This window comes from Diorhabda sublineata, chromosome 7, assembly GCF_026230105.1.
Source record: "Diorhabda sublineata isolate icDioSubl1.1 chromosome 7, icDioSubl1.1, whole genome shotgun sequence".
Lineage (NCBI taxonomy): Eukaryota > Metazoa > Arthropoda > Insecta > Coleoptera > Chrysomelidae > Diorhabda > Diorhabda sublineata.
The window spans coordinates 10,414,649-10,427,231 of record NC_079480.1 but is presented as its reverse complement, the minus strand read 5'-3'; the positions used below and the strand labels follow the sequence as shown (position 1 = coordinate 10,427,231).

Here is a 12,583-nt window from a genome sequence, read left to right as displayed (position 1 = left end):
TCGGGTTAACCCGATCATAGTTTTCGAAAAGTCTTATAGTGACTACAGACGTTAGTGGGTTGAGACGGTGTTATATTAGGGTCTATTTTTTTTGTTGTTCAGTAATGTAATTCTTTTTATTTAATTGTTTTATTGGAATACTCGTTTGTGTCGAAAATAAGAACTTGGAGGTAGAAATTGATACTGTAGTTTTGGAAAATATGGTATCTGAGATAAAAATCTCCATAGATTTGTATCATTTTATTCTAAAGCCTTGTAACTTCTTTACCGGAATAGGCTGAAAAACTAATTCAAATGTAAAATGGAGTTGGATAAGAAGAACATGAAGAAATATTATGAATTAATTCAGGAGTTGGAGGAGAATTCCGATCGTCGACTAATTAATGGAAAAACATAGCAAAGTTATGAGAGAAACTGTGGCAACGGCCAAGCACGTAGACAGAAGTAAACAAATAAAAGGGACTATTTCACACCTTTTAACCGTTCAAGTCACAAGGAGTAGACGGCATCGTTTCAGCTCTTTTTCAAAGAGAACAGGAATAAATCCTGCCACAATTGATCCGCCTCTGCAGAAGCAGTATGGAGCTCGGCCAAATACCGGAGCCTTGGAGAAGGGAAAAAGTAAACATCATACCAAAAAGAGGAGAGGAAGACACCACACATCCTAAATCATTCAGAACAATCAGCCTCAGATATTTTTACTAAAAAGATTGAAAAAACTGTCGACAACTACATTAAATCAGAGATTCTGCATACCAAACATGCAAATCTACGGAGACTACACTGGTATAATTGACAAACTGAATTTAGAATGCTCTTTCGAATCAAGAAAAGAACTTAGTGTCTGTTTAGATATAGGAGACTCCTTTGACCATAAGAAACCTCTACATGAATGGCAAAAATACTATCTACTGGAACAGCGGAAATGAAAGTGGGATAAGTCACCATTTCGGTTACTGCTTACGAGGGTATGTCGTATACCCGTGGAGCTTATTAGTAGACGTACTCTTATGCGGGTTGACTGACCTCGTCAGTCTGTCAAGGATACCTGTGACATAGTAATCTACGCAAAAGGTAACTTTGATAATACAGTCTGAGATATAGAGAAGAAACTCAATTTTGCGTCCATCAAGCTAGACGGGCAGGCCATTGGGTGGAACACAAAGGGGAAAGACTGACACAGATAGTGATTTTCTCTGGAATGAGTAATAAACAGAGCAGAGACAAGATTTGTTCACTCTTCCAGAACATTATTCACTAGCATTCAATATTTCCGCCAGTATCAACATTTCACGAGGGTTGACAATTGCAAAGTTTGACAATTAGAAAAACTTTAAGAGCAGATTTCAGTCCCCGACAAGATACTGAGACTCAGACACAATTCGCGGTACGCCTACCTCTACCTAGTAACAAAAAGCGAATTTCAAGATTAATTAACCTACCGTGATTTGTGGGAGGTGCTTTAATGTCTCCAAGACTTTGTCTTGGAATCCAACGTGGAGAAACTGGCAATGATTAAGATGTAAGAAACAAGCTGGATTGGCGAATCATTAGGAACATGATAGAGGTAATCTTCTAAGATACCGGTGTCCACATAATAACTGGTATCTCCTGCCCCCCGTTATTAGTAACTAATGAAGACGGAACTCTCTTATTTTCATGAGACAGGAAAGTGCAGAGATGGGTCTAGTTGCCGATTTAGACAGTTTAGTGTACAAGTATATATAAGTTCCATCTAAGGAGAGAGTGATGATATAAATTCCTCCATTAATATAAACCGTTAAGCCGGTCCTGTTTTAATATGTTGTTCAAGGTAAAGTTTGCTGGGCTATTTGTATCTATTTACTATATCTACTAGCTATAGGAATTGAGAGTGTGATGGCATAAATTACGTAAGTGTTTAAATTCATCTCACCCATTTTATGATTAAGAAATAAGAAGAAAAGCATTAGAATATTATCCTGAGGAATCGCGTCTATCAAAAATTTTTGTCATTTTTATTCAAGATGAGACATTAGAAAACCTCGTGAACATAATAAGTGAATGATCTGCGTTTTAGTAACCCACATTGTGTTACGTACGATACTTACTAATTAAAAAATACCTAATTTATAGCCTTCACGATGGAAGGAAATTACATTTACATTACATTTCAGTTATTAATGAACTTTTTTTCAGAGATTTAACTTTTTTTAAATGTATACGTTGTCAAAAAATGTCATTTTTTTAACTCAGATGATTTTCTCTGAAAGCTATTTTATATGAAGAAATTATGTTATTGTTTAACCTACCATCAAACCAGCGAAGGATACTTGCACGTATGGATCGACAAGGTCGTTAAGCTCTCCCGTAAATGCTTTTTTTACGTTGGCCATTATCGAGGAGTTCATTTTCGGCAATCCGTCAGCTCTATAAATTTTCACAATGAATCGAGCTTTTTGCCTATCCGTGGGAACTCCATCGGGAAGAAGTAAATTACTAGAAAATATATAAAATTGATGTTAACAAAGAAAACCAAAAAAACATTGAATTGGTGCTCTTATAATATTGATTCTATTGACAGATTTCTAAAACTGTCTAGAGAAGTAATTTTGATTTAGTTTCAAGAATTTTGACAAAAATAATTATTACTTCCTCTCTCTAAAGAGTGTATGAGCCAGATAGAGTTTAGAATGAATTATTATAAATTTTGAACCAGATTTTCAAATGAATCTTCATTTTGTACTAAGAGTTTTTTTCTCTATATATACAGGATTTTTCTAAATTCGTGCGACAACATTTAGCCCTTATAAAATTGTGATGGGTCTTTACTACTATAAAATTAATTTCTTTAAGCCTTCCTCTTCGGAGATATCACTCTTATAGTCTGTCATTTTCACGTTAATTTGTCTATACCAATAGCTCGATTTATTCATTTTATATCATTCACATAAATTCTGAAATGACCGATACGCATTTTGTACATCGTCTTTCTGCTGAAGAACAAACAGATATTCTGAATAGAATTGATTAAGATCCAGGAACAAGCACTGAAAAAATGAACTCTTAAGCATCCATATAGCGAGTTTAAAAAGAGCACTCATACCATCACCATAACCAACGTGCTCAAATTCTTTTACCTCAAGTTATGTAGTTTGTGAATAGATTATAGACGAAATGCAGCTAAATCTCTAATTTTTAAATAATGTACTGTTTATTAATGGAAAATGTTTTTAAAAAGTATGCATTATAAATTTTTATAGTAATCACGTCATAAAGACCTGAGGCCGGTCCTGTTCCAAGAAACTATAATATGTATGGTGAATCGCCGATTATACGGTGGCCATTTCTTTGTATCCTTCTGGACTCCTGTTTGCATTATGTTGTGACAGTTTTTATAGAGGCAATATCCAATAAGGGCTTTTTGTTTGCTCACGGCAAATAAGAGATTTACAGGAAATCGATAATTCGGAAAAGCGAGTTAGTATGTATAAAGTCTCTGCCAACTGGACAGAATTAGTGATAAAATTAATATCATGGTGGGGGATAGGGATGAGGAGAAGTAAACCAAACGGTGCATTTAAATAAATTAGTGTGTTAAGTATTAGTGAATATTTTAGTGATAAGTGCTAGTAAATAGTTTAGTGTCAGTATAAAAACAAATCATGTAAGCAAGATACACTGTATGTAGAGCCCCACCGGTTTGTAATTAAAAACTGTTTAAATAAATAAAAAGAACATCAAATCAACACAGTATGGATTGGGATCATGGAGGACAATTTAATTGTGCATTTTTTTATTTAGTGGAAAAATAGAATAAATGGAATTATTCAGTGCTCAAGTATAGACCTCAAGATAAATGTTCTATCCAAAATATCCTAGTTCGAGGATCGTGAAACTCTGGCTTCCCGGATTTTCGGAATAGAATCCATGTAATTTAGATTTTTGGTTCAACGGTTACCTTGAATCAATAGTTTACCAAACATATTGATAGTTTGAAAAATTCTCCTCAAAGAGCGTGCAAAAATAAAATAAAAAAATAAGGTGAGGGCTGCTAATTTTACCTCTCTATAATGTTGAAAAAATATCGGTTCTTGACATTCGTGATTGCATGGAATTTACAAAATTTTCAATTCTTATTTAAATTTGGAAAAAAAATTGTCTGATGAGTCTCTAATAATAATTTGTAGAATTTAAAATTTTAGAAACACCGAGAACTAGTAAAAGTTAGACAACTTACGCTTCAATATCATCCTCATCTTTATCGCTTTTGGGAGGTACCTTGACGCTATCTCCTTTACCAATTACACTTATATCACACTTCAAGTATCCTTTAGGACCGCCAGCAATGTCATCGGGATCAGTAAGAACGGCCCATTTATGATAGAACTGGTGATCTGTTTAAACAATAATTATTTGAATATTTATACGAGTATGATTTTAAAATATTTTGGTGTAAACTATGGATAATTTGCAGCATACTTTTATTATTATTTATTTGTCTAATTTAATACAATACCATTTCCACCAATACTAATCACTACTGTAATTGTTACTTGTCAATATTTATGTTGATAAAAACAAAACAAAAGGAATAGAAACACAAGAGATATTGATGCGTTTTCAATTTTCTTCCTTATTGTTATAGCTTATAACATATACGACGAGCTTTCTCAGAGCCAATGCTAAGTTAAGAAAGTCAAACACCTGCAAGCTACTTCCAAAATAAATATCATAAGTTCAGGTTCGTGGTAAGATATCATCCACTATATGTGAATAATAAAGGGTAGGCTCCGTTAACCACTCGAAAAACGGTTAAATTTACTTGCCAGCAACTACGAATTTATCTTGAAGAGGAATTCTTCATAAAATCGCTGTGACTGTAATTGCGTGTGTCAAACATTAAACATCCAGTTAAAGTGATTTTTACTCGATATTTTGTTTTTGATTTGTATAATTCATGTTTTTTATATATTAGAAAAATTTGTGTCCACATTTTCGTGATATTGAACTTAAGATCAAGTTACTTTTCTAGTCTAGTCTATATGAAGTACTCGTACATGTTTAATTGACTAAGGCTTAATGAGCATCATTATCATTATTAAGTCATTCGATTTTGTTTTTTTTTATCTATTTTCTTATAGAATGGTAAAAAAAAATGATCTAAATTAATTAAAGAACTTAATTGATTAAAAATATATAAATACAGATAGTTTCACTAGCACAGGAAAGGCATCTCGTTCAAAATATAAATTCAGTAGTGCTACAGTGACGATTAACGTCATAGGTACTAGATATATACACGGATTATTTGGGGTGGTTGTAATGTGGTATGGATTTGAACCAAAAAATGCTTTATAAAGGATTTTCACGTTAAATATATCTTCAACAAAATATATCTATATGCCGAAGTGGCATAACAGCTAACAGGGCCAAAGTCAACACATTATTGCACAACTATGTCAGATTCTTTATTTACAACGGTTAGATTGTTGCCTAATTTTAGAGATCTATTTGGATTCTGCATTCTACTTTGAACCAGTCAATGAAACAAGTAGTAACTAAATTAAATTAACTAGTCTCTCTATGAACTAATTTTCTTGATAAACAGTTTGGAATGGTAAAGGTAAGGGAAATTAGGGTATATTAATTCTTTCCCTGAAAGTCACTATTCTTTATACCTGCGTTGGAATTAATTTCTCGTTCAAACATTTTTGAAACAAATTCAGGAAGATTAAAATGAGTTGTAAAAAACCTAGAGTTTAAGGAATGAGAAATACATGGTTTATTTTAGTTAACGATAGCTGCTGTTAATAATTATAGATGAAAAATTATCCACATATATATTCTGAATACGTGATTTTTATTATTTATATTAATTTATTATTATATTAATATATTGTTGAATATTGAAATATTTGAATTATTTTGGACAATATGGATGTGGATGTGGATGGATATGTTTCTGTTAACGAACTCAATAATTTTCTTAAAAGAGTGATTTTCTGCCTATTATATCGCTTTCTCAACTGTCAGATACTCTTGAGGCGTGAAAAATACATTGAACTTGCATTTTACATAGCTATAACAATTAACAGAAATCGGTATAAACTCGATAATTTTGAGAGACTCAATCATTTAAACTTTTGAAGAGGATAGGAGAATGATAAATTATCTTTTTTTTCAAAGTATAAGTGACAATTAACATATATAATTATGAATTATTATTAAAAAAATACGCTACATAAGCATAAGCTCCAAAGATTTTTAACCAACTCTACAAAATATGGAAGTTAATACGTGCATAAAGTAACTGAAAGCATACATGCAAATGATTGACTGTTTTCTATATATATTCATTTTCATTCATTTTCATTCATTTTCTTATATATATATATATATATATATATATATATATATATATATATATACATATATATTTTCTTCAATTTCTTATTTCTTAGACTTCTTAGACCTTTTAATATATTGATGCATCTAAATGTTCTCGATTTCTTAGAACTTTTGATATGTTTATGTTTCTAAATATTTTTGATTTTAGGTCTTTTCTGTTTCAAAATTAGTTTTTTTGATAATTTTTTAAAATAAAGATGAGATCAGACTGTTTATTAACTTCTTATCAAAAGTCGAAACGTCTATTTATATCTTTCTTTTAAAAAATTATCAAAAAATATATCGAAAACTAAATTTGAAATAGAAGATACCTAAAATCAAGAACATTCAGAAACATAAATATATGTAAATATACCTACATGAAATAATAAAACTTTGAAGGAAAAAGTCTTAATTTCAAGTCACTTCACTTGTGAGTTTGTTTTAAATAGGTAAAAATATTGACGTTTGTGGTATTTATGGGTCGGAAAGTCAAGATTTGTTCCAGTGTAATACGAAGTTCTAATTAAAGGAGACCTGAACTCAAAACATTTTATCAATAAAATTATAAAAAAAAGGTCTAAGAAGCAAGAAATTAAAGAAATTTTTTATCTTTGTTGTGGATGTTTATAATTTTCTGTTTTAACACATGCAAAAATACTCTTGATCGTGGCATTTTACCATAGTGAAAAGCTGATCAGATTAAAGATAGAAAACTTGAATAACCAGTTTGTCTTAGTCTCGGTGCGCTTATTAGTCGAATTTTTCATGGAAAAATTAGACTATTACGGTAGGCATGACTAGAAGAAAAATGGGGGGCACATTATTTTTCCCATGTTTTGAGACCTCCTGAACACGATTATGATGGTTTTTCGAATGTCTGTAGTTATATATATATATATATATATATATATATATATATATATATATATATATATATATATATATATATATATATATATATATATCTGTTTAAGCTACAATTCTTATTTTCGTCTCTCGAGCAATTGCTATGGGTCCGATTTGGTTCAAAATTAGCATACATGGCTTTTTTGGCGGCGGATTGATGTTATTAGAGTTTGGTTGAAAACAAATGAATATTTCGAGGGGTCGCAGTGCAAAAAAAGTGATTTTTGACCTTTGCTCACCTCTGCAGGTCAAACGAAAAGCGACTGAAAAATGAAATTTCACATGTAGGTTCAATTAGTTGCGAGATGATTTCCTGTCTAAGGTCGAAACTTTCCATCTCCACCCCTCTCCATTTTATGGTCATTTTTGTTATATTTTCTTATTTTTTGGCCAGAGAAAGTTTAACTAGAGGGTTCGAACTTCGCATGCAAGTAGGGGTGATGTTGGAGAATTGTCTTTCTCAAGTTCAAAGTTTTCTTCTTCAGTTCTTCTAGCACAAAACGCTCGAAATCATTTTGACCGTTGTAATAGTTGAACTGGACCGCCTCCTATTTAATGAATAATACGAGTATGATCGTTGCTAGGGTGATTTTTTTTACTTCCCATTTTCGAAATTTCTTGTCATTATGACAATTTTTTCTATGTTGTCAATTGGAATTGAACAAGAGGGTTCGAGACCACCGGGTCTATTGAAATTATGAATTTTCATTCGAGAGAGAGAGTTAACTTGTGAAATGATAAGTTATTGAGGAATAGCAAATTTTCCATATAAAGAAATAAGATTGAGAATTGATATCATTTCCAAGAAATTCATTTTATGGAAAGATTTGTTTGTGTATTAGTTAAATTCTTCATTCGACGAAAAATTCGACTTTCGTGATGGAGCTCTGCTGCTCACGGCTTTTTTTGACTATTTATGTAAGTATCATTCTTAAAAATCCAGCTGATATCTGTTAATTTTTTTATTCTAAACGAGGCTATTAACATTGTCAGATTACACTAATGTTATAGATAATGTGTTCATAAGCTAACCTGCTAATGTTTCGATTTTTGTTATAATTTATAAATTTTTAGAATAATTCAGGATGCTCTGCATGAATCGATTAGAAGCGTTACTCCAAAATAACATATTTACATATTTAATAATTCATTACATCACGAACATACAGAACCATATCAGAATGGCACAGGATGACAACTGCGGATTCTGCGAACATGTTATAAATACTTCTGAGGAGTATCTAGTCTGCCAATGTCTTGCCCATTGATAGTGTTGCAGACATTATCTCACTCCCTTATTAATTGTGAATTCTTTACTTTGATAGTCAGTACACTTGCTTCTGATTTATACATAGTCATTACAATTAGTCTGAGTTTTGCACCTAACTCTTAGTATTTTAGAACTTTGATTATATTTTCCCTATGGATTAAATCCGACTTTTGTCAGAAATATGTGAGCATCATTATTTCAATTTCCATCTGGAGTTAAAAATATTTTTCCACTATCTATTTAATTGACTGTATTGATTTGAGTGAAACCACACTGATATTACTTTGTGGTTTTTGTAAGGTTACTTAATAAAAAAAATGTACGACTTTTTCAATAATTTGAAGTATTTGTAAAGTCTAGTAGTCTTCCAACCATTATTGTGGGATATACACGAATATAACAAAAAAGATTTATGAACAAAGTTGAAAAACAATGTATTCAATTTTATTCAATTAATTGCGAATATTTTTTTCTCTGACATCAACTGCAACTTGTTAGAGCATACTACAAATCTCCTCACAAATTTCAGCTAAGAGAATTCCTGGGAAGATTTAATAGAGGTCCAAAGAGTCTCAAAGAGGCTGTATTGAATTGAGTTCAAAGCTATCAGCTAGTCAGTCATACGACTGCCCGGAATTCAACCTCTTCATAGTAATTTTAGACAAATCATGCGATATGTAGTTGATCATTGTCATACATGGAAAGAACCTAGAAAGGAAGCGAAATGCGCGAATTAAGATGACCTCTTTCAACGATCACCATGGTTATGTGGTGCTCCTGAATTAATTCCACCACTTCTGAATCACCACCATACTTATACCTTGATTGTATGCTACATAGAGCTCACATTTCTTCAGATTTTCTGAGATTTATCTATGGTCAAATAGAAATAATTTCAAAACATTACGTTCGAACCTCGGTGGTCTTTCCAGTCCAAATAATATCTAGTAAAAACTTATCAATTTGCTGGTATCAATGATGGTATAACACGTCTTCTAACGTATTATTACTTAGTTAGTTTCTTGTTGATAACACCACAAAAAAATCTTAAAGAAGCAAAGCAAAGGTAAGCATCCAGTGTTTTCTGAAGGTTTCAATAAATATGGTAATAAATTTGGAATAAGAGAATAATTTTGATGACTATATTGTGTTACGGGCATGCCAAATGATAGACCCAATATTTCATATTTTTGATTAATCATCTTGATTTCAGGTTTCTTTTGCCTAAAAATTGATTTCGAAAACGCATAAAAATATTGAGTTTCGACCCATTTGACATTGGCAAAGACCGAAATAAGTTGGCACGTTAATATTTTCATCCGATTTTAAATCCGTTTTAAATACAAATTTTAAATAAAAAGAGATTTATCAAATAAATGATTATCACTAGCTGGCGAAAATATACGCTGCACTAAGGGCAATGTATGTTACTGCTATACTTGAATGTCCCGGTTTCGAACAAAATTAATTCGTTTATCTTTGAAATAATAGAGGCGAATGTATAAAGTCCGGGAGGCAACGGCTTCTTTTTCTCAAAGAATTACATCCCGTCAGTCAGACTGGTAGCGTAAGGCTGCGGTACTCGCGAAAAAAAATTTAAGTTATTTTATCCCAGATGAAATTGTCCTCAAACACCAACCATCAGATGGATTTCAATGCTGCAAGCGTTTTAACAACTGTACCAAATCATAAAAAAGAACCTTCCCAGAAATTTCTTACATTGAGCAATCACAAAATTGTATAAACAAAAAAACAGACATAGACCATCTCAGTGAGATTTATTCCTTCCTACTTTCATTAGATTTAAATCAACTCTTTAGACCGAAACCAAATATTAAAACACCAATGAGGTTTTATAGACCAAGTAGAGGTCTATAAAATGGACTTAGTCTACATTTACTTGTTTTATCTGTAAAATCTTTCTATTATAACTTTATTTATATATATTTTACATATTCTAACTAGGTATGCATAGATTTTTATATTCACACGGAAACAACCACGGTCTCTGAATAAGAACCTTACTATAGTCGATTTTATTAGGTCTAAATGGACCGGTAGTGGTGACCCCTTCATATTCTGGTGCATAATAGCAGATAATGTTATCAGACCATTGTAGAATCCCCTCTGTGTTGTTCAAACACGACTAGTGAGTTACCCAGAGTCGGCTATAACAATAACCGATCTTATTCAGTCGCAACCAAATAATTGACTCAAATTAGTTTTCATAAATCACACAATAGATGGTCTTATGTCAACTAATACATTTCCGGCCGGTCATTTGCTTTCCAACCCGGTCTAGAGATAGATCGGTAAATATTACACATGTATATCTTAAATTATCAGTTTCAATAATTGACATCACATAGTATTTTGGGAAAATATGTGCATTACTTGAAGATTAAATCAATTTCAATTACACATTTTGAATATTTTTACGTATTCAAGAATTTTTAAGATAATAATAATTACAACATGCACAGTCAATGTAAAACTTAACTACTTAATCTTTTGCTACTTCTCACTTTGTTAAGAAAACATCTAGGAATTCATCCTCTAATCCAAAGTCAACTTTAATATTATATATTCAACACACATGTTATATACATTGTTTGACTTTTTTATTTCTCCACTTATATTGTAGTTTCCCCGATGATGGAAATAACACTTCCAGAAAGCTTGTATTTATAGTTTAATGATGAGTTCACAATTTCCAAAATTTTCTGAAAGTTCCAATATATTGGTTTTTGTTATAATAAGTTTCCGAGATTTCGAATACTTATGTGTTCATCATCTGGAACTGAAAATATGGTCAAGTACAATATTAAAATTAATACACTCATCTAATTCAGAAAGCAATAAGCAAATTTACGCTTGATAGAAATATTAAGTTTATTTATTATATTTATAATTATTTAAATATTATATTCATAATGTGTTGAATTACTGTCTTCATGGGAACTATTACTATCATCTGAGAAGTCAATTGTCATGTCGCACACTCCATGCGCTTCTATTGCATCGTCGGTCGCCCGAGAAAATATTAATCAAAGAAAAAAATAATATTGTTTAATATAAATTGTCAAAAACTCAGAAAAGAAAACCTTTTATGTGTCTCAGGACTTCGTCGAAATTCACAGTACTGGTGATGGATGGTGGCAATTATTGATCACTCATAAACCATACAAACAAATATTTATCTTCGCTATCCTCACATACATTTTCAATGGAAAATAATATAGGAGCACGGGTAGATGAACATAGATTCAAATATGAGCTTTGTATGCCATACGTAAAAATGTTGTTCGCAGCTCAGTTTTACAAGGTGAAAATAAAGAGTAATCCATTCTTTGTCCAAGTTTAGTGGATTGCAGTCATCATTATTACCGTATGTTTTAGTGGATGATACAATACGAGCCGTGTTAATATCATCCACTCCTGTTAGCTCATATAATCTGATTACAATTTGGAATTTGTGATATGTCGCTGAATGTTTAAATGTACATTGGAGACTTTCAGAGAAGTTGAAACGGTTTTTCTTTCACGTTAAAAGCTGAATTAACATAGCAGTCCGTGAAGGACAAATTGGGACCTAATAATTTTTTTTATTATTCCCGGTTCCAGCATGTTTGCTGAATTTTTAAAGTATTTTTACATTTCTGCAATGTATCAGCAGTGAAAATGTTAATTTTTTCATTCTTTCTATTGCAAAATACACCAAATGGTATGGTCAAGGTATTTTCAAAATATTGTTGACGTTCACTGACTAAAAATGTCACGTTTCAACTGATTATGAGGAAAAACAATAAATTAATACCAAAAGCACTCGTCCCTTCGTCACTGAAAGGAGAGAACAAATGGGTTACAGGTATATCTTTGAATTTTGAACCTTTGTTGTGTAGAGTATTTAGTTTTAGACTATACATATTATATTATATAGCCAAGACTAAAATATATAAATACTATATTTCACATACAATGTGACACCTTAGATAAATTGTGAAAAGGTCATTTGAAATTAGATAATATTATAGT

General features: G+C 31.5%; 1 protein-coding gene across 1 annotated transcript in view; it reads right to left on the bottom strand.

The window, feature by feature from the left end:
- LOC130446447 (otoferlin-like) overlaps nt 1–12,583 on the bottom strand; it is a 92,431-nt gene that overhangs the window by 33,738 nt on the left and 46,110 nt on the right. Inside the window, exons 9-10 of the mRNA XM_056782717.1 lie at nt 4,220–4,376; nt 2,292–2,478 (exon numbers count right to left, since the gene is read on the bottom strand). Of these exons, the coding sequence (XP_056638695.1) occupies nt 2,292–2,478; nt 4,220–4,376 (344 nt within the window). The remainder of the gene's footprint in view (nt 1–2,291; nt 2,479–4,219; nt 4,377–12,583) is intronic.